This window comes from Ovis canadensis, chromosome 2 (assembly GCF_042477335.2).
Source record: "Ovis canadensis isolate MfBH-ARS-UI-01 breed Bighorn chromosome 2, ARS-UI_OviCan_v2, whole genome shotgun sequence".
Classification (NCBI taxonomy): domain Eukaryota; kingdom Metazoa; phylum Chordata; class Mammalia; order Artiodactyla; family Bovidae; genus Ovis; species Ovis canadensis.
In genome coordinates this window covers 254,292,984-254,318,854 of record NC_091246.1, presented here as the reverse complement: position 1 = coordinate 254,318,854, position 25,871 = coordinate 254,292,984, and the positions used below count along the sequence as shown (strand labels likewise).

Below are 25,871 nucleotides of genomic sequence, written 5' to 3'. Positions count from 1 at the left end.
TTTGGCGCAGTGATGTCTGCGGAGCAGCCCGTGAGCAATGCTGGCGTTGATCTTGCTCTGTCTGCTCCCCCAGCTTCTGACCTCGGGTCAGCGGCAGCTGCTCCTGTGTGAGACACTGACGGAGACCGTGTATGGTGACCGCGGGCAGCTGGTCAAGTCCAAGGAGCGCAGGGTCTTCCTGCTCAACGACATGCTGGTCTGTGCCAACATCAACTTCAAGTAAGCGGGCCTGGCCATCGCCCCCCACCCCGGGGGTCCCTCCCGTTGCACCGCAGTCTGTCCCAGCCGGGGTCCCGCATGAGCCTGGCTGAGGTCTCCGACTATCCGACTTCCTCTTCATCTCTCTTTGCCTCTATATCCCTGGTCCCCAGAGCTAGGAAGCACCTGCAGAGGTCACGGGGGGCCAACAGCTGGCCCCTGCCCAGGGTGGGCTCTCCTGGAATTCTGTCCTCAGGATGGAACAGCCTGCTGAGTTTTGACCACTTTGAAATCCAAGAGGGTCTTCCCTGTGTCCAGCCCAGGTCCCAAATCCCTGGTGTAGCATTATTATTTTTATTTTTGGCCATGCCGTGCGGCATGTGGGGTCTTAGTTCCCAGACCAGGGAGTGAACCTGTGCTCCCTGCGTTAGGAGCCGGTGGTCTTAACTACTGGACCGCTAGGGAAGACCCCCAAGTCCCTGCCGCTTTAAGTCAAGTAGGTTTTCCTCTGGCTAGATCGCAGTGTTTTTAGCACGAGGCTTTGCCTTTCCCACCAGCCCCCCTGCCCCGCCCCTGCTGGCGCCTGGTTTCCTGGTTCTGGGTCAGAGGTTGCAGAAATGACTGGGGCCAGGCCGGCGGGCCTGGCTGGAGTTGGGACTGGAGTTAGAGCCCTGTAGTGGGGCGAGGGCCATGCCTGAGGCCTGAGTCTGCAGACTTGTGGCCCGAGGGTTGCAGTAGCCTTCCGGAAATCTTATGTCTGGCTTCTCTGGGGAATTCACAGAAAGATTGAGACATCCAACTTCTCTTGAAAATGGAATATCCCATGTTCTGGGCCCACACTGCCCGGGACCACATGGGCCTGCGTCTGGGCTGTGTGAGCCCTTCACTGGGCCTCCCCGCTGATCTGGGTCCCTCCCATCTGCTGGTCAGTCCTTTGGGCGTCAGGGATCGTGACCCTTGACCCTGTGAAGGCCAGTGGGACCTTTCCAGCCAGACTCTTAGCCCTGCCAGTGGAGGAGAACCTCATTCCTTGCTATTTGGCAGTGCTTTCAGAAACCCTGGAAGCAACAGCTGGCAACAACACCCCAGACCCATGAGGAAAGAGTCACCCACACTCAGGTGTTGACCCTGCCGGGCTCTCCCGCTCGCTCAGCCTCCGCCCCCTCGTCTGTCCGTCTGATTGTCTTTCGGGCGCTCACTGAGCCCTCACTTGGCGCCTGTCCACAGGTCTGGGCGGACCGGCCCTGGCAGGGGCCTCAGGCCAGGGAGCCTCTGGCCCAGGTCAGTGCGGCTCTGCCGACGACTGACTCTCCATGCGCTCACTCAGCCACTCTCTCATGCAAACACTGTAGTTTTTTTATTTTTTATTTTTCTGACTGCACCGTGTGCCATGAGGAATCTTACTTCCCTGACCAGGGATTGAACCGGAGCCCCCTGCGTGGAGGGCTCAGCATGGAGTCTTAACCACTGGACTGCCAGGGGGTCCCCGAGCTCTTTGCTTAAGTCCTGTTTGCATCCTGGGCTCCATGCAGGTGCCAGGGGTCTGACCGACACCCTCTCCGCCCTCCTGTTGCTTGGAGCCTCCAGGGTGTGCACGTGTGATGGGGGTGTTTAAAAGTGACAGCGTTAGTCTCTCAGTCATGTCCGACTGTTTGTGACCCCACGGACTGTAGCCTGCCAGGCCGCTCTGTCCATGGGATTCTCCAGGCAAGAGTACTGGAGTAGGGAGCCATGCCCTCCTCCATGGGCTCTTCTAGACCCAGGGATCCAACTGGGATCTCCTGCATTGCAGGTGGATTCTTTACCCTCTGAGCCACCAGGGAAGCGATGAGGGTGTTGGTGGCCCACATTTGGGGGTCATTTTGGGTAACTTGGGGTGAGTCATGTGACCTGTCTGAGTATCAGTATCCTTTTCTGAAATAAGGCAGGCTTCCTAGCAGGGCCGTGGTGGGAATAGGGGGTGATGGAAGGCTAGCGTCCGACCTAGGGAGAAAGCTCTCCATGTGGTACCCCTCCGCCCTCACATGGCCCAGCCCGGCAGCTGCCCCCCAGGGGGTCTCAGCACCTGCAGAAATTGCTCAGTAACAATAATGACCCTTCTTGTCTTTTTCCTCAGGCCTGCCAACCACAGGTAGGGGTTCCGAGGCTCGGGGTGGGCATGCGCCTCTGGGGCTGGCCTGGGTACCCCAATGCTTGCGCCTCCCCCGCTGCCCGCTCCACCTGCTCGGCTTGGCCGAGGGCTGTGCTGGGCTGCGAGGTGCCTGGCTGAGCTGGCGTGTGGAGGAGCGGCTCCGGGCTGACCCTGGGGCGGTGCGGCGGGCTCTCCAGGGCCGTGTCCTCTGTCCCTGGCAGGGGCCAGCTGGAGATCAGCAGCCTGGCGCCCCTGGGGCCCAAGTACGTGGTGAAGTGGAACACAGCGCTGCCGCAGGTGCAGGTGGTGGAGGTGGGCCAGGAGGGTGGCTCCCACGACAAGGACAACGCGCTCATCCAGCACGCTGGTGCCAAGAAGGCCTCGGCCGCAGGCCAGGCCCAGAGTGAGTGCCCGCCCCCGCCCCGCCCGGCCCGGAGACTTTTCCTGCTGTTTGTAGCTGTGCACACCCGTGTCCCTACTTGAGAGTGCAAACGCAGCCCCCCTGCATTCACCCCTCCACCCCCAGCCTTGTACACCCTCACACGCATACACACACATGCACACACGGGCGTGACACGCAGGGACCTTGGATCCGAAAGTACGACCTCTAGGGCCTGCCTGGCCATTGCCTGCCTCCCTGTGGGACCGCAGTTTGCCTGTCTGGTCTGTGAGGGGCCCGGGTGGCCTGTTCCCAAAACCCGCAGAGCTCAGGCTCAGGGTGGCCTGGCTCTCCTGGATCCTCCTTCCCTGCCCTGACCGTCCCCTCAGACTCTGTCCAGTGACGGGGACAGTGAGAACTGGGGGTGACCGGCTCCCCGGCCGTCCGCTTCCTCCATCTCCTGCTGCTGCAGACCTCCTGGCTGCCCTCCCTGTCCTGCGCGCCTCCCTCCCCGGGCCGACTCTTCCAAGTGCACACCAGCTGTGTGTCCCCCTGCACCCGAAGTGTGCTGGTGGCTTCCCGCTGCCCTGGGGTGAGGCCCGGCGTCCTCACTGAGGCCCGCACGCCCCTCCCGCCCCCTCCTGCCCCCGCCCACCCCCGCCTGCCCTGGCCTCGTTCCTGGGGGCTGAGTGCCCTCCTGCCCCAGAGCCTTCTCCTGGCCTCTGCCCTTTTCCGCGTGTTCTGCTGCTCTCTGGATTTTGTCTGGCTGTCCTGACTCATCTTGGCTCAGGTGACACTTCCTCCAAGAAGCCTTCCCGGTTCCTTTGGGCTGGCCAGGGGCCAGCCCTGTGCACTCAAGGCCCGGCTGTATCCTCACCTCTATGGCGATGCTCTAGTTGCCGTCTCATCTCGCCCCTTGGCGTGACTGTGGCCCTCTGCCCAGGTGTGTGGCGGATGTTTACACATATTTGCCGAGTGAACGGAGGAGCCAACTGCGGGGCAGCAGGAGGGCCTGACTCTTGGCCCTCCCCACCAGCCCTGTCTCACCCTAACCCTGGGGGTGCCTCTGAGGCAGGGGTCACCACACACTCTTGGCCTCAGGGGGCCGTACCCGCTTTACCCGCTGGGTCTGCCTCCCCAGGCCTGGGAGGCAGGCAGTGGGGGCTGTTCTGCATTCCTGGCTGGCTGTTCACAGAAGCCCCCCGGGAGGGGCTCCTGGCCCGCCTGCCCCCCTCAGAGGCACCTCCAGCCCAGGTTCTGCTCCACTTTCCTGGGACCACTTGGACTTCTGCTCTGGGACCCCTCCTCCAGCCACTGTTTTATCTGTGACCGCATTTCTCAAAGTAGAGGGCTAGGGTGCCAGATCCCCTTCAAAGAGGAGAGAAGAAATCCTTGTTGAGCCCCAGTTGGCCTTGGATGAATTTTTATTATATTGTTATTCAAATATGTGCAGATCTAAGACTAGGTATAATAATAAACTTCCTATGCTTACATCCCTTGAACAACCATAACATCTAAACAGAATCACAAGCAGAATAGAAATGAAAGTACAAAACAATAAAATTCAAATTAGCAGCATTAATGGGACGTGATGGATGAGGTGGTTTTGCTGGAATGAAGTCGCTCTCTTACGGGCCGAGTTCTCTTGAGCTCTCAGCGCCTGTACCCTAAGGGGCCTCGTGGTGGTCCCCGTTCCCCTCCAGCTTGTCCCGTAGGGGTCTCTGCGGAGCCCTCCTCTGCCCTTCATTCGGTGGGAGCCTGTCTCTTACACCCATGCCCACCTTGCCCCATGTTCATTGCCTGGTGGCCAGCACGCGGTGCCAAAGTCCACGAGGCTCCAAAGTCAGGAAGCTCTCTCCCCGGGCAGCAGGCATGGGCTTCTTCCTTTCTTCTCTTCTGAACACACCATGAGGTTCGTGGGGCCTTAGTTCCCTGACCAGGGATAGAAGCCACGCCCCCTGCAGTGGGGGCAGATTCTTAGCCCCCGGGCGCCAGGGACGCCCAGGGTGTGGCTTTGCAGCCCTAGCGTCCAGGTGACCGGGGATGAGCCTGTTAGATGGCCATCCAGATGAGAGTCCAGATTACCTGCCGCCACCCTCCCCTGGGGCTCCATGAGACCGCAGCATGGCTGACGCGGCGTGGAGAACGCAGCCCGGCTCCCCTAGCCTCGCATTTAGAGAACCCCCCCTCCCGGCCCGTCCAGTCCTGCGGGGCCCCTGGCTCTGTTTCTCGGTCCTCCCCTCAGGGCCTCGACACTGCAGTTGTATCATCCCGAGAGATCTGGGTGCCGTCACCCCCATCCCGCCTCTGTCCCATTGCCCTGACACCTTCTCCCTAGTACCTCCCACCATCTCCTTAACTGACGCCTCTGCCACCCTACTGAGCTTCCCAGGCAGTGCCAGTGGTAAAGAACCCACCTGCCAATGCAGGAGATGGAGGAGACACAGGTTCCATCCCTGGGGCAGGAAGATCCCCTGGAGAAGGATATGGCAACCTACTCCAGTATTCTTGCCTGGAGAATCCCATGGACAGAGGAGCCTGGCGGGCTACAGTCCACAGGGCTGCACAGAGTTGGACGCGACTGAAGCGACCCAGCACACATGCGACCCCAACCAGGTCGTCAGCTCCACGAGGACAGGGGCCTTGCCTGTCTCGCGCCGCTCTCTCTCCAACACGCACAGTCGAACCTGCCGCAGAGCAGGCTCTTAGAGCAGCTGTGAGCTGCTGGCCTTTCACGGGCTCCCTCGGCATGGCTGTCTCCCTTCACGGCGGCGCTCACCTTCCTCCTGGGCCCACGAGGGCTCCTCGCCACTCCTGGTACAGCTGGCTCTGTCTTCTGATCTTCTGTGACCCTCTGCATAGACCGAGTGTGGCCCAGACCCCAGGCGCTAGACTCCCCCGACTGGAGTGTCCCCGCTGGTAGAGAGAGCCTGGTAGCGTTTCCTTCCTTATCGCGAGTGCCATATCCCCAGGGCGACAGCTCTTCTTTTCTTTTTGAAGATGTGTTCATCTCATTCACGGCTCTGCCGCCGCCCGTGGGCTTTCTCTCCTCGCCTGCGCTGGGCCCCTCTCTGGCTGTGGTGCGCGGGCTCACTGCAGCGGTTTCTCTTGCGGAGCGCGGGCTCTGGAGCGGAGGCGCGCGGGCTCGGTTGTCCCGCGGCTTGTGGGATCCCCCCGGCCCGAGGATCCCCCAGGTCTCCTGCCCTGGCCGGCGGACTCTCGGCCGCTGAGCCCCCAGGGAGGCGCGGCAGCCCTTTGCCGCGGTAGTGAGCGCCTGCTGGGGTTCCTGTTGGTCCCTTCCCCACCCGCAGGGTCTCTCTCTCTGCCCAGATAAGGTGTACCTCGGGCCCCCGCGCCTCTTCCAGGAGCTTCAGGACCTACAGAAGGACCTGGCCGTGGTGGAGCAGATCACCCTCCTCGTCAGCACGCTGCACGGCACCTACCAGGTACCCAGCGCCGGCCTGGGCCAGCTCCCCTCCCTCGGTGCCCGGCGTGCCCTGGCCTCAGGGCCCCCCAGCGGTGCCTGGTGACACCCCTGTGGCTGCTGGGAGTAGTGTGTGGTCTGTGGTCTGGGCGGAAGCTTTGGTTCCGGTTGAGCAGGGCCCGGCTGTGGTCACCTCTTTGTTGTTCCCTGTACAGAGCCTGGTTTGTCCCGCAGCGTCTTCCCAAGCCTCACCCCAAGCTGGGAGGGTGTGCCCCTTTCAAAGGAGGGGTGCTGGGGGTGTCAGAACCCAGGCCTGGTGCCCGGGGAGTGGCTGAGTGCGCGGACCCCTGCTCCTCTCCCCTTGGCGGGCCCCAGCTGCCCTGGAGTCGTGGAGGGTGGCTCTCGGGGACAGCGGGCTGTGTGCTGACGTCCTTGGCTCCCTGCGCCCTAGAACCTCAACATGGCAGTGGCTCAGGATTGGTGCCTGGCCCTGCAGCGGCTCCTGCGGGTGAAGGAGGAGGAGATCCACTCGGCCAACAAGTGCCGCCTGCGGCTCCTGCTTCCTGGGAAGCCCGACAAGTGAGAGGAGGGCCCGAGGAGGGGCGTCGGGTCGTCCTGCGTGGGGCTGGGCGGGGCTGGGCGGGGGTGGGCGTGGGCTGTGCCCGGCACAGCGTTCGGGTACAGAGCAGATGCTCATGGCCGCATGGATGAACGAACGAAGGACCCGTTCATACCCGGGTGAGCCCGCCCTCTGTTGGGCTGCTTGGACGCTGCCAGCGGTCGGTCAATCCTGCCGTCCCCTGGGGCCAGGTGCAGCCAGCCTCCCCTAGGTGCCTGCCCAGGAGCTGATGCTCCGTAGACCCACACGCGTTCCACAGGCGTTAGTGGACTTGACGCAGAGAGGGAGAGGGAGCAGTGTGGTTCCTCACTCTGCAGGTGGGGAGGCGGGGCTGGTTTTCAGGGTCCTCACTCCCAGGCCTGCGCTGGGTGGTGGCCGTCAGAGCCCAGTCTGTGGCCCGCTGGGTCTGTTGCACAGAGTCAGACACGACTGAGTGCACGCGTGTGTGTGTGGCGGGGGCAGGCGGGGAGAGGCGTGCAGGCTCCGCAGCTGCAGGGCACGGGGCACTGGAGCCCTGGGTGGGGGCCTGAACCTGCGCGTGGCCCTCCCACTGGCTCCTGGCGCCCTGCTGAGCCGCCCTGTCCCCCCTACCCCGTGTCTCCTCCTCCCCACGCCCCACGGACGGCTCGGGACCCCGGGCCCACCCGCCTCTCCAGGCTGGGGCGGACCGCAGGGGTGAGACAAGCTCAGAAACAGTGAAGGCGCCCTACCGCTCCGAGGTGAGGTGACGAGGACAGCAGGGACCTCTGTCCCCAGAGCCTGCACACACCTCCGCTCACTCCCTCCTTCACGCACTCGTGTATGGTTCAGCGGACATTACCGAGCAGCTGTCCTGCATCAGGGGCCAGGAACAGGCCCGAGTCACAGGCTCTGGGCCAGGCGCGTGCAGGTGGCTGGCGAGGCCTGCGGATGACTGACCAGTTGGGCCCGGGGGGGCTGCTTGAGTTGCAGCCTACAGAGGCCCAGACCCCTGTAGCCTTGCTGGGCTCCTGGGCCAGGCTGGGAGGCTGTGGCCTGTCGCCCTGGGGACCTACCTGTCCCTGCAGCTGTGGTGGGTAGAGGAACTCTTTCCCCAAGAGACCGAGGCTTTGCCAGGCCACCAGCCCCTCTGGCCATGCTTGAATGCTCTGCACAGACCGCGCTCCGTCTCCAGGGCTGGTGGGGGCGGGAGAGGGGCTGGCGGCCTCCCGGGGAGCCAGGCCCCATTCCAGTACTCATGCCCTGCTCTCTCACTGAAGGTCCGGCCGCCCCATCAGCTTCATGGTGGTCTTCATCACCCCCAACCCCCTGAGCAAGATCTCCTGGGTCAACAGGTTGCACCTGGCCAAGATCGGACTCCGTGAGTAAAGCCCTAAGGTCGGGGTGGACAGCGGGAGGTTTGGGGTGTGTATATGTGTGGGCACGAGGGAAGCGTTTAGTCTCAGGGGCCACGGAGGCTTCAGAGTGAAGGGGGAATGCTGTAGTGACCTTGAACATGTCACTCCCCTGCTCGGAGCCTCAGTTTCCCCATCTGTAGAATGGTGGGAGTTGATGGAAAGTTAATTAGTCTGGAAGAGGAGAGACTGGAGAGTCACCACTAAGGGTTTTTTTTGGTGAGAATGATGAAAATGTTCTCAAACTAGAGAGTGGTGATGGTTGCCCAGCTGTGTGACTGTACCAGTGAAATGTACTCTTTATTTAAGGGGTGGATTTTTATGGTAGCTGAATTATATCTCAATAAAACTTGTAAAAAGAACGGTGCAGGTTAGACTGAACTGATTCTCACCCGGAGGCCTCTTTATCCTTCTTTTCTCCTGTTCTGTGCGGCGCTTAGTTGCTCAGTCATGTCCGACTCTTTGCGGCCCCACTGGCTGTAGCCCGCCCGGCTCCTCTGTCCCTGGGATTCTCCAGGCCAGGATACTGGAGTGGGTTGCCGTGCCCTCCTTCAGGGGATCCTCCCAACCCAGGGATCGAACCGAGGCCTTCCGCACTGCAGGCGGATTCTTTACTATCTGAGCCACCAGGGTCTTTTCTCCTATGCATCCCCTATGAAATAGTGGACATTTCTATTTATAAAGTGTTTCCTGTGTGGCAAGCCTTTTTCTAAGCATTTTACACATCTCTCTCTCATTTCACATTTCACATTCGTAGTAACGCCACGAGGCAAGTCTGTTGTGAACGCCTTTGCACGCTTGGAAGTCTGAGGCCGAGAGGCGCAGCGGCTTGCCCGAGCTCGCGCAGCAGGGAGGGGCTCAGAGCCTGGGCAGGCGGCCTTAGGGCCCACTCTTAATCCCGTCCTTCTCCTTCCTCAAGGTGGCGAGCTTCTGTCTGCCAAACTACGTTCATTAAGCTAGAAGCACTTTATTTGTGCTTTTTTTGAATCGACAAAAGGCCTGGTTTGTTGCGGATCAGAACCATTACTGTCTGTGGCATGCTAGAATTCCCGTATGCTGATTCCAGTTAGCAGCAGCGATTTGGGGGGTTTTATTTTGTCTCGGTTACTAGTATGATCTTTTTCGAGATAAGTATTCAATATATATCTCCAATAGACTTAAAAATGCTGCTGGGAAGGGGTCAGGACCTTTTTCAAAGGCTTTCATCAATTAAAAAAAGTATTGAGTCTCTACAGTTATTTGAGAGGATGAGATGGGTGGCATCACCCACCCGATGGACATGAGCTTGAGCAAGCTCCGGAAGTTGGTGATGGGCAGGGAGGCCTGGCGTGCTGCAGTCCGTGGGGTCGCAGAGTCGGACCCGACTGAGCGACTGAACAACAGGGCAGTAATTTTAGGCACAGGGGAGGAGAGCAGCGAGCAAACAGGCCACTGTTCTCAAGGAAGTCGCAGTTCACAAGCGCAGGCGGAGGTTTACGTGAGGAGCAAACTGACGGGGCGGGGCTGGGTGGGGCTGCGAGGTGGGTGGAGCTGACTTGTGACCGGCACAGAGCCTGGGGTCTGGACTGGTCAGGGCCGGCTCTGCGGAGGTAACCTCTGAAGCTGGGCGGAGGTCTCGGTCCAGTGAGCCGGGCTGTGCAGCAAGTGCAAAGGTCCTGAGGTGGCCAGAGCTGGTGCGTAGCTGGTGTGAGGAAAGGCCGGTGGAAGTGGGCAGCGGGTTTACTGGAAAGCCAGGGTGAGGTGCACGGAGTCCCCTAGAAGCCTGGGGGCTTGGTTGCCATGCTGAGAGCTGGAGGGCGGCGCGACCTGAGTAAAGTTTCAGGGGGTCACCTGGCTACTGCGCAGAGGGGCCGTGGAGGGGGTGGCTGGGGGTGGAGGGGAGTTGGGGATCGCAGAGGGGGTGTTGGGGGTGCAGAGCGGGCGTGGGGGGCATGGAGGGGGCGTGGGAGGCGCAGAGGGAACGTGGGGGCGCAGAGGGGTCATTGGGGTGGTGGAGGGGCACGGAGGGGCTGTGGGGGGTCGCGGAGGGCGCGTGAGGGGGCGTGGAGGGGGCGGTTGGGGATGGAGAGGAGTTGGGGGGGCGCAGAGAGGGTGTTGGGGTCGTGGGGGGCACAGACCGGGCGTGCGGAGCACGGAGGGGGCATGGGGGGCGCAGAGGAGGCGTGGGGGGTGGAGGGGCACGGAAGGGGCGTGGGGGGTCGCGGAGGGGGCATTGGGGGGGTGGAGGGGCGCGGAGGGGGCATTGAGGGGGTGGAGGGGAGTTGGGAGCGTGGGGGAGTGGAGGGACACTGAGTGGGTATGGGCGGTGCAGAGGGGCCATTGGGGAGTGCAAGGAGGTAGAGGAGGGAACGGGGAGGAGGCCTGGGTTTGGAGGAGCCGGGATCGGGCCCTCCGGGGTCTGGTGCTGACCCGCACGGGCCTCCACGGGTTGTTCCTGTGACCAGGAGGCCTGCAGACGGTGGAGGAGGGGTTTTAAGCCGAGGGTGGTAGGGATTCTGGCTAAGGTGGCTTGCCTGCTGGGCGTCGGCCGTTTGCTCCGTTCTCCCCGCCCGTGGGGGCGGTGTCCAGGGCCTGAGCCCCATGTGCGGACCTGCGCCCATCTCCTGTCTGAAGCTCAGATGCTTTGCCGAGAGGGCCCCGGTGTTGGCGGGAGAGGAGCTCGCTAATGTGAGCAGCTCCCTTCTCCTCGGCCTGTGAAGACACTCAGCTGCCTTATCTCCACCCGGTTTCACTGCAGCAGAAGTTTTAATGGAAAGAGTCATTTGAAATCTTATTTGAGTGCCTGGGTTCCCCTGGGGCTTGAATGATTTGGTTCTTTTATTTTGCCAGTTTGTTTTTTTATCTGCAGTGCCTGGTGTGGGAGGGGGGTGGGGAATAATACGAGCCTGTTAGAAACAGAATATGTTAGAAACATTTGTTCACAAAGGATGTTATTCCTTTTTTCCCCTGTATCTTCCTCCTGCCCTGAGCCCAGTGTGCCGAGATCATAATCCACCAAAGACTGAGAGCAGAGGGCTGGGCAGGGGCCGCTGGGGACTGGGATGGGGGTCAGTTCTGCCCTTTGGAAGGGCAGGGGTGCTGGGGGGTCTGGGGACCCCATTGACACCCCAGTGTGGCCGCCGCTGTGCCCTGCGGCCTGAGGAAGGCAGGCTCTCTCCCTTAACCCGGGGTAGAGTCCCCTGGGCCTCTTCCCGTGCATTTCGGGATCTGAGTACCATGTGAAGCGGACCCAGACTGTGTGGGCTCAGTTCCCAGCTCTGCCGCGTGCCAGCTCGGTGATCTCGGACAGACGATCTCACCCCGGCATGCCTGGGATTCTCCATCAGAAGATGGGGATGTTCCCAGGTGTCAGCTGGGCTGAGCGTCGGGGAGATGGTGCGCGGAAGGGGCAGCCCCCAGGAAAGGGGTGTCTGCATCTCCCGGGGGGAGTGGCTGTCCTGGAGTCACATTTGGTGCCGAGGGGCCAGGACGCCCTCCCCGTCCCTGCCAGTTAGCCTCTGTTTGTTAAGGCTCGGGAAAAGGTTTGTTGACAGGAGGCCCTGGAGGTGGGGGTGGGGAAAGGACAGGGTGGGGCTTCCGGCCTCCCTTCCTGCGTCCCCCCAGCCCCTGCGGCTCCGAGTGCTGAGCCTCTCCCAACTCGGCCTTCCCTGTCCCCACCCCTGGAGGGCCTGGGCCAGGCAGACCCCAGGCCAGTCCCGCCGTCAGAGTCAGAGAAACAGGTCCCCGGTGGGTCTGTGTTAACCCTCAGCCATCAGAGGGCGGCGCCAGCACCTGCCCAAGCGCTCAGCAGAAGCAGGAGGGCCGAGGGTGCTGGCCCTGGAGCCCCTCTCGGGTTTACCCCAGCCGGGTGACCACGGCCACTGCCCGGCCTCCCCAGAGCCCAGTCTCTGCAGGGGCGAGGTGTCCAGACAAGACGCGTGTGAGGATGCCCGTGGCCTTGGTCTGCAGCGTCTCCGTGGAGTGGGCAGGTGTGACAGGGGCCTTGGGTTTAGCGCGTAGAGCCGGGTAGGCTGGGCTGTCTGCTGGGGCCACCATGAGGGCGAGGGTGCAGGGCCGAGCGTGGCGGGAGTGGGAGGCAGGTGGGGCTGGAGACGCTGGGTAGGGCCGGCCGGGGTGGGGGCTCGGCCCTGGGGGACGGTGGCGGTCCAACCTCAAGCATAGTAGTGGGCATCCTCTTCACCCTGAGGACAGTGATCGTAGCGGATTCTATTTCTTTTTTAAAGAATATGCTTTAAAGAATTACTTATTTCTTCGGCTGCGTCGGGTCCGGGCTGAGGCAGGCCGCTTCGTGGCAGCAGGCATGCTTCTCTCTAGTTGTGGCGTGTGGAAGTCAGTGGTTGCGGTGGGCGGGCCTCGCTGCCCTTCGGGATGTGGGATCCCAGTTCTCTGACCAAGGTTCGAATCTCCGTCCCCTGCTTTGCGAGGTCGATTCTTCACCACTGGGCCACCAGGGAAGCCCCTGGGTTCTGTTTCTTGAGTGTCTGGTGCCCACTGGATATTAGTGTATAGTCTTTTCAGGCTCACAACAACTCTTAACGGGTGGAATTATTTCCCTCATTTTCCAGACGAGGCCAGAGGCTCAGAGAGGTGGCGTGTGCTTCTCTGAGCCACACGGGGCCCTGCTCGAAGAGTCAGCCTCCTGCGGCCGGCGGGCGGTCCCAAGGGCTCTGGGGCACGGGCATGGGCAAGGACCCCAGAGTTGGGTGGGTGCTGGCGGACACAGCTGATGCTAAATAAGGCCCCACTTGCTGTCAGCTGGAAGTCGTGGCTTTCCGTGTCCAAGGAGGCAGGCTTCTGATTCGGTCTCAGCCGCCTCAGGTTTGTGACGGGAACAATGGCAGCGACAGATGGGGAACAACAGCCCCATTTTCTGTTAACGATCCCAGTCGCAGGCAGGGAAGGCACCATCTGGAAGGAGAAGGTCAGATCATTAAAGGAAGAGATGGGATAAATTGCCAGGACTCGATGGGCTGGGAGTACGAGGAGGGGAGGGGAGGACGGAGCTCGGGGCGACGGTGATGGGGGAGTGCAGGCTTCCACTCATGGAGCTCCGGGCGGGCAGGTGGGCTCGGACTGCTCTCCCAGGCCCCAGCCTGCCAAGGCGGGGGTCTGGCACCTTGGGTCCGTGTGACTGTGAGCGCCTTGAAAGCAGGGCCAGGCTGCAGCTTCGCCTGTCTTCACTTACCCCCCGGGGCTTTGTCCAGGGGTGGTGGGCGGTCCTAACGTGAGAGGCTGCGTCCCCAGGGCTGGCGGGCTGTCTCAGCTCCCCCCTGTCTTGGCGGGTGCTGTGCAGGCTGCCTCCGGGGGCTAGCTCCTTGGCTCCTGAGCCGTCTTTGACCCCCCTCCCCCGGCCCCGTGCAGGTGGGGCAGAGACTCTGAGCTTGCCTGCTGGCTGTGGGAGGGTGTGTGGGCAGCACCCTGGAAACTGTGAAGTGCGGTGCACACCGCCATCCACTTACAGAGATGCGCGTCCTGGCTCAGCTTGTCCTGTCCTAGGTGGCCTCTCCTCCCCAGAGGTGGGAACCAGGGCCGGTGGAGCGCTGGGGGTGCCCCTGGCCCACTCAGGGAGGGAGCTCTTTGCCCAGAGACTCCGTTGCTTGAGGGGGTGGGCAGGCGCTGGAGCCTCTACCGGAGCGGGAGCTAGTTGTTCACAAATCGCTGCATTTGTGAACACCCTCACCTTCTCAGAGAGCCTCGGCCCCTGCCGCCTGGATCCAGCACGCAGACATCGCCTTTCTCTAGTGGAGATGGCAGTCTTAAAGCCCCTCCTGCGGTGTGATTGACATACAAAGAGCCACGCGCGTTTCATGTACACGGCTGGATGAGTTCAGAGCTAAGCACACCTCATGAACTGCAGTCTACGCCCTAGACAAGTGCGTCCTCTGCAAACTTCCCTGCTGCCCTCTGCCTTGTTATTGTTATTTGCGTGTGTGTGACAAGAACGCTTAACATAAGACCTGTCCTCTTAGCAAATGTTAAAGCACACGGTGCGTGCTCAGCTGCCTCAGTCGTGTCCGACTCTTTGCAGCCCCATGGACTGTAGCCCGCCAGGCTCCTCTGTCCGTGGGATTCCCCAGGAGAGACTACTGGAGTGGGTTACCACGCCCTCCTCCAGGGGATCTTCCCAACCCAGGGGTTGAACTTGCGTCGCTTACGTCTGCTGCATTGACAGGCGGGTTCTCTACCGCTGGCACCAGCTGGGCAGCCCAAAGCACATCATACAGACCTGTTAACTGCAGGCCAAACAGGTGGCCTCTGGGATTTATTCATCTTGTGAAAACAAAGCTTCGTGCCCTTCCCAGTTGGCCATCTTTCTCCAGCACTTGCTCTGTGCTGAGCGGGGCTTGGGGAGGTGACTGCTCTTGGAGGCCATCGTTCTGATTTGACTAATATGGAAAATGGGGCTCGGGGGTTCATGCCACACAAGGGCGTGAGAGTCCGCTGTGTGCAGTGCCGTGTGGAGGATGGCGTGGAGCAGAGGAGGAGGCGTGGGAAGTTTCCGCCTTCATGGAAAACGGGTGTAGGGGGAGGCCGGTGGACGCACGAGGACACGAAACACACACGCACATGCGTTCACGTGTATACACGTGTGGACTTGTGTGCGTATACGCACGCACACAGAGGGGAAAGACAGAAGCCTGTTAATAAAAGAGCCAGAAATTGTGGCTGGGGCCACTGTACACAGCTGCAGGGCTGAGACAGAAAGCAATGGAGGTGGGGGAACGGGGCGACCGTCAGTTGAGGCCTTTCCGAGAAGGCAGGGGCTTAGCGTCAGCCTCAGTGAGGAGCGGAGCTGGCCCTGGAGAGGGCAGAGGGCAGAGGGCCACCCTCCTGCGGGGTCGTCCTGTTTCAGCCGCCGAGGAAAGCCTAGCACAGGGGGGCCTGCTGCCGGCAGTGAGGCTGACGGGGAAGGAGGGTCCTCGCAGCTCTTCCGGAAGAGTCTGGATTTTATTGCAGGTGGATGAGGACCCGGCAGAAGAGGGGAACCGCGGGGTCAGGGAGAGGCTCAGCAGGACGGCACTGGCTGCGCGGGGAGGGCGGGCTGCAGGGGCAGCAGTGAGCGTCCAGCCGGCAGGGTGAGCACGTGGGTGCCGGCTCCCAGGCCCCATGGACCACTTCGTCCCGTCTCTCACGGGCCCTCCCCACCCTTGTCCTTTCACCCAGGGGAGGAGAACCAGCCGGGCTGGCTGTGTCCGGATGAGGACAAGCAGAGCAGAGCCCCGTTCTGGTGCCCGATCCTGGCCTGCTGCGTCCCCGCCTTCTCCTTCAGGGGCCTCAGCCTGCAGGTGAGTGCACGCGGGGGCGGCCGGAGTGCTCGGGGAGGGTGGGCGGGGGGCGGCGGAGGGCCAGGGCAGGGGAGGCCGGCTGCTGCCCCAGCTTCTCCACGTCAGGCAATGGGGTTGCTCTCGGGGTCGGTGTCCCCCCCAGAGGAGGGGGCAGGCAACCTCTGTGGGTCAGGGAGCCGACAGTTGCGTCGGTCTCAGCTAACGGACAGCAGCGATGTGTCAGCTGGTGGCGTGACGCCCGCTCAGCAGACGGGCTGGAACGCACCCAGCCGGCTGCGCCCTGCTTGGGAGGCTTCACCTCTCGCGATGTTGCCGGGGCAGCCGGCTTTGGCTCCACAGCCATCACCCCTCTGAGTGTTTCGCCATCGCTCGCTAGTTTTATTATTTATAAGAACCCCACGAGTAGATGTCTCTAGGTCTCCTTCACAGGTAAAGGCTCAGGTGACATGATTTTTTTTTTTAATGTCATGGCCGGTGAGGATGACCAGAGGAATAGTAATCTGGTTCCCTGACGCCTGCGCCCCTGGCCGGAAGCGCAGGCAGCTACCACTACCTCCCAGCCACCCCTCAGCAAACGAGCGGAGAGAAAAGAGTGCTGCATGGCATAAAGAGAATAAATCAGATACAGTGAAAACAGAGACGGGGACACGCAGTTAGGGGGTCAGAGAGGGCCTCTCAGAGGAGGTGCCGTATAAACTGATCCCCTATTGGTGAGGAAGACCCAACCGTGAGAGGGCCCGGGGGGAGAACATTCAAATCAAACAAACCGACACAGAAGCCCGCAGTCGGAGCCGCCGGGGCAGCTGGCCGTGGCTCCGGGAGCCAGCAGGGGAGGCTGGGCTCTGAGACCCGACAGTGGGTGAGCTGGCTCAGCTGGCCTTGCAGGCTGCATCGGGTTTGGATTTCATCCTCGGAGCAAGGAAACACCAAGCGTGGCTCTAAGCAGGGGACCAGTGGGACCTGGTTTGCCTTTTGGAAGGATCCTCTGACACTTCCGGCCGACGTGTGGGAGGGAACTGCGGACCTGGAGGGGCCAGGACGGGAGGTTGAGACCCTCACAGAGCTCGGGTGGGGCTTGGTGCAGGTGGAGGGAGGCCAGGGTGAATGGAGACCAGGGTGGCTGTGGCGAGGCGAGAGAGGCACTGATCGTTAACGTAAGTGATGTTTTATTGCAGCGCTTAAAGAAAAAACTCAGACCAGCCCACTGTGGGCTGGCTTGCCTGCCTTTTTTTTTTTTAAGTGAATAAAAAGCCAGGATTAGGGTAAGGCAGCGTCCAGTCCTGTCTTTCTTTCAGTTCTTGGTGATTATTCACCAATGATGTTTTGTGTGTGTGCGCGCTGAATTTGTATTGTAAGAGCTTATGTTGAAACCTTTTCTTGATGTCTGAGTATTGCGGTCCGCCTGACGGGGTGCCCCCAGGGTTAGGTGCTGGTCCTGGCCCTGGTGGAGGCAGTGGGCAGGGGGGGCCTGGGGACAGGTTTGGGCAGTGCTCTGGGCTTGGACTGGCTGAACTGGTGAGAAGGTGGGGCTGGGGGTGAAGGAGACGAAGGACTTGCCGGGTCTCTGGCTTTCGCTCCTGAAAGCTGGGCTCAGTGGGGTGCTGGTCCCTGTGCCGCAGCCTGATTTAAGGGCTCATGAGTCAGGCTCCTCCCAGTGAGCTTGACGCCTGCCCAGCGCTCGGCAGACAGAGGCCCCGGCGCCGTGCTGGGCTTAGTCGCTCGGAGGTAATACTGATAACGACGAAAACGACAGTGACGTCACTTAAGGCTCTTTAGTCTTGACAGCCACACGTCATGTATGGATGTGAGAGTCGGACTCTAAAGAAAGCTGAGCGCCGAAGAATTGGTGCTTTTGAACTGTGGTGTTGGAGAAACTCTTGAGAGTCCCTTGGACTGCAAGGAGATCCAACCAGTCCATCCTAAAGGAGAGCAGTCCTAGGTGTTCATTGGAAGGACTGATGCTGAAGTGGAAACTCCAGTACTTTGGCCACCTCATACGAAGAGCTGACTCATTGGAAAAGACTGATGCTGGGAGGGATTGGGGGCAGGAGGAGAAGGGGAGGACAGAGGATGAGATGGCTGGATGGCATCACTGACTCAGTGGACATGGGTTTGAGGAAGCTCCAGAGTTGGTGATGGACAGGGAGGCCTGGCACGCTGCAGTCCACGGGGTCGCCAAGAGTCGGACATGACAGAGCGACTGAGCTGACCTGAGTCTTGACCACAGGGGCGGGTCCTTCTGGGACATGTCTGCAGCAGGCTCCACCCTGGGCCTTTCCCAGAGATGGACTCTGTGACCCCCAGCCACCCTAAGTCACTTGCTCATGGCCCTGGGAAGGGGAGTGCCCTGACCCTTGCCCCATCCTGCTCCTCCCCCACTGTCTCCCCGGGCCTCTGTGGGCCTCTAGTCCTGACCCCGTTAGTAAGGAGCGGCCTGTGGGGTCCTGCCAGCTCGTGCCCAGGGGCACAGCCTGTGGGCCGTGGGGCGGATTCCAGTCCCCCTGCCTGTGGCTCTCCTGCCCCGAGCAGATCCCATGGAGCAGGATGCATCATCCCATCTCCCCCCAGGGCTCTGGGCCTCTGGGGGATTCAGGACTCAGGCCTGCCCTGTCAGGTCACAGCCGGGGTGGAGGCGTCCCAGACAGGCTGCTGCCCCAGGGCCTCCCTGAAAGAACGCCCCCCACCCCCAAGCGGGGAGTCACCCGCCTCCTGTCACTGAGGGGTCTTCCCCATGTGAAGCCCTTGGGGCTGAAAGCACCCTCAACCCCACTGGTGTCGTGGCTTGGGGGGCTTTCCGATGGCCTGATTGCTGAGGTGGTAGGAGGTTCTTCTTGGACTTGGGCTCCACCTGAGCTGCAGGCCTGTCCCTGGAGGGCAACGGGGGGCACAAGGGGAAGGCTCAGGGCAAGCCCATTTCCCCCTTTGGGCTGAGGTTCTGTGAGAGACCTGCCAGGGGAGAGGGGCTCGGGGCCTGGGAGGGCTGCTGCCCGTTGCAGGCAGCTCTCGTACACAGGTGCCTCGGGGGGCCTGAGGGCTGCAGCCCAGAGCTGCAGGGGCAGGCTTGCGTGGGCCTCAGCGCGCCAGCAAGTGGCTTCAGTGCTGGCTGCCACCCCCCATCAGCCAGAGTGACCGTCGCTGGTTCCCTGTCCCCTGACGCTGCCTCAGCTGCCGGTCTGGGACAGCCCCTCCCCACAGTGCTGTTCAGCTGACGGAGTGAAGCGCTAACGTGTCCCACCAGGAGCCCTCCTGACCAGTGACCGCTGCCGGGTGTCCAGCCCCTGCCCAGGGCGTTAGGCCCACCATGTCTAGCCAGGGCCCTGCCGAGGTGCCCAGGTCCCCGTGACCACGAGGAGCTGGTGTGTGGGGTCACCAGCTGGCAGCACTTCCCCGGTGGCACCAGTGACGCAGGAACCTAAGGGGCCTGGGTTGGATCCCTGGGTCGGGAAGATCCCCCTGGAGGGGGACGTGGCAACCCACCCTGGTAATCTTGCCTGAAGAATCCCACGGACAGGGGAGCCTGGCGGGCTCCACAGGGTCGCAAAGAGTCTGGTAGCAGCTGTGCCGGGACTGGGGCCCACTGCCTGCACCCGGAGCCTGCTGTGCTCTGCTCTGCTCCGCGTGGGGCTGCTTGGTTCTCGGAAGTCAGCTTCCCGTCACGGACGGCCCTTTTGGGTCCAGAGCCTGCCCCGTTCAAGGAGCCTTTGAGTCTTTGCCCCCGTCTCGGGCCCAGGCTCTGCTGACTTCCGGCCCTCTGGGGTTGCCGTGGAAACACCTAGGCCAGGCTGTGGTTGTCCCAACCCCAAATCCAAGGGGACAGGAGCAGGAAGGGCCAGGCCCTGAGCGGGCTGTGGCCCCCCCAAGAGGCGGGGTGAGGGGACAGGGCCTGAGGGCGCCTGGGAGCCCAGCCCAGCCCATGCTGTGCCCAGGAGGCCACGGCCTCCAGCGTGCTAACTGAGAAGGGCACCTCAGCCCTGATTCTGCTGTTCCTTGCTGTGTGATCCCAAGCCAGCCACGTCCCCGTGCCCTCCAAGTTCACGCTTGCCAGCCACTCAGCTCACTTTCACTTTTCACTTCCATGCATTGGAGAAGGAAATGGCAACCCACTCCAGTGTTCTTGCCTGGAGAATCCCAGGGACGGCGGAGCCTGGTGGGCTGCCGTCTATGGGGTTGCACAGAGTCGGACACGACTGAAGCGACTCAGCAGCAGCAGCAGCAGCACGGGGGCTGCAGGAGGTGACCCCTTTGGATCCCCTCAGCTGTGGCCCTTAGAGGCTTCCTCGTCAGATCAGCCCAGTGGGGCCGGGACAAGCAGGCTGCGGGCGCCAGCAGAGGGCAGCATCTGCCTACTCAAAGGCCTGCCCTGCGGTGCCTGCTTCCTCTTTGGGGGGGAGGGGGGCACCTCCGCGTTCCCCAGCCAGCCTCCTCCTTTGATCTGGCTGGAGTTTCCAGCAAGGCCCCTGAAAGGGCCAGGCCCTTCCCTCACACTGCCATCCTGGCCAGAGACATGGACGGCAGATTTAGTTCAGGAACAGGCCTGAGGGCCACTGGCGTGGGGTTGGGGGGCCACTGATGCCGAGGAGTGAGCAGCCAGTGGTCCTCAGTGACAGCCCCACACAGAGGGAGCCCCCAGACTTCGGACCAGCCCTCTGGTCCTGGCGGGGTCGGCCGAGGAGGGCTCTGCTGGCCTGGGACCCTCTCCGCCGTGCTGCTCGGGGGACACGGGGGCTGAGGGTGACGGTGCGCGCCGCCTGCGTGGCCTTGGGCAGCTGTTCGTCTTCTGTGGACCTCGTCTTCCCCGTGTACGAAATACAAGGGGTGCACTTCCTGGTTTTCGACAAAGCCCGGTTTGGAAAGAGTTTCATTCAGGCTCCAGAAGGTTCCAGGAGGGCAGAGGTCCCCTGTGAGTGCCAGGGGGCTGCCGGGAGGAGCCTGCCTCTCCCTGGCCCCGCCCTCAGGGGCCTGGCTGAGGGCCTGAAGGGGATGCAGGAACCGGCAGGTTTAACAGCCCCTGACAGACGGTCCAGACCCAGGTCGTGCTGTCAGACGTCAGCCTCTCTGGCCCCTTGGTGTTCACCGCTGTGTGTGCCGTCTGTCTCTGCAGCTTGGGGCCCTGGTCCACAGTCCCGTCAGCTGTCCTCTGCTGGGCTTCTCGGCTGTCAGCACCTCCCTCCCACAGGGCTACCTCTGGGTGAGTAACCCCCATGTTCAGCTGGGGCCTGGGGGCATGAGAGGGGGAGGCACCTGGGGGGTGCTGCTGGAGGAAGCGGCCGGCCCGTGGGCCCCATGTTGCACACCCTCACCCAACGAGGTCTTCTGGGGACTTCCACAGCAGGCTCTGTGCTCAGAGCTGGCACGTGTGGCCTCAGCAGGAACAACAGAAAGCCAGGGGACCGATCAGAGAGTCGGATTCTTGCGCCTGGCCTTGGTGCCGTGATGGACGTGGACGGAGCAGTGCAGGGTTTCTGGATGGCAGGTGTGCCCCCCGGGCGCCAGGAGGCAGGGCTGCGCTTCTCTCTCAGAGATTCCAGCCACCGTTCTGCACCGGGGTTCTGCAGAGCCTGCCTTGATCTGCATCGGTGCTGTGCTCGCCATGTGGCTGCAGACTGTGGCCTCCCGTAGGTTTCCTGAGGCTCCAGCCTCACCACCCCTCCAGTCAGTCTCCAGGCATTTAGGCCAAGAAAGTCTGGCTCACCCTTTAGGGTCCAGCCCAACTGTCTCTTCCGAGGGTGATTTCTTCTTCACTGGTCTCCAGTGTCTAGTAGATACATCATATATCCACTGTCCTTCCACCCACCCGTTAATCTTCACCCACCCATCCACTATCCTTCCATCCACCCATCTATCTGTTATCCTTCCATCCAGCCAGCCAGCCTTATAATCATCTGTTCACCTACCCACCCATCCATCCATTCATTCAGCTAGTCGCGCTCCCTTCATCCATCTGTTGATCCATCCATCCATCCATCACCCATCAGTCCTTATAACCATCTGTCCACCCTTCTATCCATCCAGTCACCCAGTCTTCTATCCCGTCCGTCCGTTCTTCTGTCCGTCCGTTCTTGTGGACATCCATGCATTCAGCCGGCATATAATGAGTGTCTACCACGTGCTAAGTGCTGGGGTAAACCGAAGGAGACGGGGCAGAGTGTACACTCGCTCTTTGTTGCTTCAGACTTACCTTAAAGATGAGGAGATAGAAAGCTGGCTGGGTACCTAGTCCATCTCAGCTCTCTTCCTGATTTTCTCTGGGCCCGAATCTAATTTGTGCCATGGCAGCTGGGAGCAAGTGGCCTTCAGTGGCGGAAGGGCACCTGTGGGCAGGAGCGGGCATGTTTCTCTTGGTGCCCGAGCCCCGTGACAAACAGATGCTCGGGGTGGGTCAGTGGGGGCAGGTCTGCGTCCGCCCATGAGGCGCTCACCTGACGGCCTCTCTGGTCTCTGCCGTAGGTTGGAGGCGGGCAGGAGGGCGCGGGGGGCCAGGTGGAGATCTTCTCCCTGAACCGGCCCTCGCCCCGCACGGTCAAGTCCTTCCCACTGGCGGCCCCCGTGCTCTGCATGGAGTACATTCCAGAGCCAGAGGAGGGCGACGGCAGAGATGGAGACAAGGGCTGCCCCGCCGCTGACACCTCGGCCGGGGTGCACCCCACCATCTGCCTTGGGCTCCAGGACGGCAGGTGAGGGGCCTGGGCCAGAGTGGGCTGGGCACCCTGGGCACTGCCCCTCCAGCTTTGCTCCTCACCCCCAACATTTGGTGCCCCTGGTTGGGAGCAGGAGGTGGGGGCCAGTAGCAGGAAGTGGGGGCCCGGACTGGGAAGTGGGGGCCAAGAGCAAGAAGAGGGGACCTGGAGTGGGAAGTGGGGGCCAGGAGCGGGAAGTGGGGGCCCAGAGCAGGAAGTGGGGGCCAGGAGCGGGAAGTGGGGGCCCGGAGGGGGAAGTGGGGGCCAGGAGTGGGAAGTGGGGGCCAGGAAGAGGAAGTGGGGGCCAGGAGCGGGAAGTGGGGGCCAGAAGCAGGAAGTGGGGGCCCGGAGTGGGAAGTGGGGGCCAGGAATGGGAAGAGGGGGCCCGGAGTGGGAAGTGGGGGCCAGGAATGGGAAGTAGGGGCCCGGAGTGGGAAGTGGGGGCCAGGAGCGGGAATTGGGGAGCAGGAGAAGGAAGTGGGGGCCAGGAAGAGGAAGTGGGGGCCAGGAGTGGGAAGTGGAGGCTTGGAGTGGGAAGTGGGGGCCCAGAGCAGGAAGAGGGGGCCAGGAGCGGGAAGTGGGGGCCCAGGGCAGGAAGAGGGGGCCAGGAGCAGGAAATGGGGGCCAGGAAGAGGAAGTGGGGGCCAGGAGCGGGAAGTGGAGGCTTGGAGTGGGAAGTGGGGGCCAGGAGTGGGAAGTGGGGGCCCAGAGCAGGAAGTGGGGGCCAGGAGTGGGAAGTGGGGGCCCGGAGCGGGAAGTGGGGGCCCAGAGCAGGAAGTGGGGGCCCGGAGCGGGAAGTGGGGGCCCGGAGCGGGAAGTGGGGGCCCGGAGCGGGAAGTGGGGGCCAGGAATGGGAAGAGGGGGCCCGGAGTGGGAAGTGGGGGCCCAGAGCGGGAAGAGGGGGCCAGGAGCGGGAAGTGGGGGCCAGGAGCAGGAAGTGGGGGCCAGGAATGGGAAGTAGGGGCCAGGAGTGGGAAGTGGGGGCCCAGAGCGGGAAGAGGGGGCCAGGAGCGGGAAGTGGGGGCCAGGAGCAGGAAGTGGGGGCCAGGAATGGGAAGTAGGGGCCAGGAGTGGGAAGTGGGGGCCCAGAGCGGGAAGAGGGGGCTAGGAGTGGGAAGTGGGGGCCAGGAGCAGGAAGTGGGGGCCAGGAGTGGGAATTGGGGAGCAGGAGCGGGAAGTGGGGGCCAGGAAGAGGAAGTGGGGGTCAGGAGTGGGAAGTGGAGGCTTGGAGTGGGAAGTGGGGGCCCAGAGCAGGAAGTGGGGGCCCAGAGCAGGAAGAGGGGGCCAGGAGCGGGAAGTGGGGGCCCAGAGCAGGAAGAGGGGGCCAGGAGTGGGAAGTGGGGGCCAGGAGCGGGAAGTGGAGGCTTGGAGTGGGAAGTGGGGGCCAGGAGTGGGAAGTGGGGGCAGGAGAGGGAAGTGGGGGCCAGGAAGAGGAAATGGGGGCCAGGAGCAGGAAGTGGGGTCCAGGAGCAGGAAGTGGGGTCCACAGTGCCCCGCCAGTGTCAGGAGCTGCTCACACTTTACCCAGGACCCTTCAGGGGCTGCTCTGTGCCACCCGGCTTCCTCCTGGTAGTGTGGCGCCATGGGCGACGTGGGCTCCAGTGTCGGGCAGAGCGGGTTTGGGGCCTGTAGTCCCTTGCGCTGTGTGGCCGCTCTGAAGTGGTGTCACCATCCCCCACGTGTGGGGCTGCTGTGAGAGCCCACCAGGACGTGGGCCACGTGCAGACTTCAGGCCCCTTTGCTGTCACTGCCCTCATCCACCTGTCTGTGGCCTCAGCTGGCCTTGCAGGGCAGGTGAGGGTGCGGAGTGTGCCCAGGTTATGAGGCCTGCTGGCAGAGGGGGCTCCCCCCTTGTAAGACCTGCCTGGAGCTGGTGTTAGCAAACACTTCCATGCAGCAGCGGCCTCCCCGGCAGAGCAGGCCCAGTCATGTGGATGGAGGGTGAAAATTCTTCCCGTTAACTGGACTGTGAAGGTGGTTGTGGAGAGGACCCTGAGATGGGCCCACACCCTCATGCCTGCCTGCTGCCCGCACCCCCGCACCCTCCTGCCTGCGTGCTGCCCGCACTTGCGGCAGCGTCCGGGAGCGTTGTGCACGCCTGCCGTGCACTGCTCCTAGGCCAGGAGCGTGAGCCTCGTAGGGGCCCATGTCCCGCAAGAGCAGCCGGGGGAGGAGCTGAAAGCTAGTATACTTAGAACCAGCTTGGAGGCACTAGAGGCTTCATGCTGTCCAGGCCTGGGTTCACAGAACCCAGGGGCCTGATGAACTCGTTTTGCTTTTTATGAGATCAAACTACATAAAGTTATCATTTTAGCCATTAAAAATCGTGCAGTTCAGTGGTTTCCAGGACATTCCTGATGGGTAGCCATCATCACTGCTTAGTTCTGGAACATTCTTGTTATCCCCCGGAGCCTCTGGGTCACCTCACGTTCCCTGCCCCAGCCCCTGGGACCCACTGATCTGTTCCCATCCCCTGGTCTGGATTTGTCTCTCCTGCTCATTTCATACAGATGGACTCACCCAGTGTGTGGCCTTTGTGCCTGGCCTCTCTCATTCTCCTAACATTTTCAAGGTTCATCCAGGTAGTACACACGCTGGGGCTTTGTTCCTTGGTATGGCCGTGAGGTAGGCATCGCGGCCCCATTTTTCAGAGAGGACTGAGGCTCAGTGGTCCAGGCCAGCCAGCTGGAGGGGGACAGTCAGCTGGGTTTGCTCTTAGATGTGACCCTGAAAACCGTCCTCCCAGCCCCCCGGCTGTGCTGTGTCCAGAGCCCCATTTTCCATGGCCCCGCCCCAGAAAGGCCGCCCATGGAGAAGTCTGAGTGATGGCCTGGTCACGCGAGGGCGGGGGGCTGACTGAGTCACCGCCTCTCCCTGCAGCGTCCTGCTTTACAGCAGCGTGGACACGGGCACCCAGTGCCTGGCGGCCTGCCGGAGCCCAGGCCTGCAGCCCGTGCTCTGCCTGCGACACAGCCCCTTCCACCTGCTGGCCGGCCTGCAGGATGGCACCCTCGCTGCTTACCCTCGGACCAGCGGTAAGGATGCGGTGCTGGGGGTGCTGGGAGCTGCCCGGGGCCCTGACCGAGAGTCAGATCCAGGACCGGAGAAGCTGTGGGAGGCAGACCAAGGGGGCAGCTCAGCACAGAGTCCGGGAATCGAGGTGCTGGAGGGATTGGAGGCCCCTGGTCCCCGTCGGGGTCCCCAGAAGGACGGGCCGCTCACTGTCTTACGGACAGCTCAGCCCACTGGCAGGAGACTCTGCTGCACAGGAAGCGAGTCTCTGGGCTCAGAGAGACCTGGCTTCATATCTGGGCCCTGCCCTGATGACAGCAGTGTCCGTGGGCGAGCAGCTGCTCCTCCGTGCCTCTGTTTCCTCATCTGTAAAACGGGGATAATGGTAACACCTGCCGCTCATAGGTGCAGGTGGGGTAAGCATTTCAGTGAAGGCAAGCATAGCGCCTGGCACAGTTGGTGCCCAGTGGGGTCAGGCGCTTTGGTCTCCACTGTTTGATCGAGCCGTCAGTGGCACAGACGATGTCATCTGGAGGGAAGGTGGGCAGCATTTGAGCTGCTGTGCTCCAGGACAGGGTGAAGTGGTGCAGTCTCTTAATTCTCACCACGACCCTCAAGAATGACCTCCTCCTTATGGATACTGATGCTGAGGTGCAGGAAGGGATATGGAGTGCTGTGGTCCCCGTCCTTCGTGGCTTGTTCAGCTCCCAGTCCAAGGACAAGAGCGGGAGTGGAGGGGAGCAGGTCCGAGACCAGCACCCCCGAGGCTGCT

General features: G+C 62.2%; 1 protein-coding gene across 12 annotated transcripts in view; it reads left to right on the top strand.

Annotated features, from left to right (window-relative positions):
• ARHGEF10L (Rho guanine nucleotide exchange factor 10 like) overlaps nt 1–25,871 on the top strand; it is a 161,873-nt gene that overhangs the window by 99,065 nt on the left and 36,937 nt on the right. For 7 of the 12 annotated variants that reach the window (XM_069575144.1, XM_069575146.1, XM_069575145.1 and 4 more), the window contains 9 exons: nt 74–219; nt 2,551–2,732; nt 6,039–6,154; nt 6,584–6,711; nt 7,990–8,090; nt 15,289–15,410; nt 20,512–20,598; nt 21,858–22,084; nt 24,968–25,122. In XM_069575144.1, the coding sequence (XP_069431245.1) occupies nt 74–219; nt 2,551–2,732; nt 6,039–6,154; nt 6,584–6,711; nt 7,990–8,090; nt 15,289–15,410; nt 20,512–20,598; nt 21,858–22,084; nt 24,968–25,122 (1,264 nt within the window). Of the gene's footprint in view, nt 1–73; nt 220–2,314; nt 2,330–2,550; nt 2,733–6,038; nt 6,155–6,583; nt 6,712–7,989; nt 8,091–15,288; nt 15,411–20,511; nt 20,599–21,857; nt 22,085–24,967; nt 25,123–25,871 lie in introns of all 12 variants that reach the window. The other 5 variants (XM_069575140.1, XM_069575142.1, XM_069575139.1 and 2 more) reach the window with 1 other exon arrangement.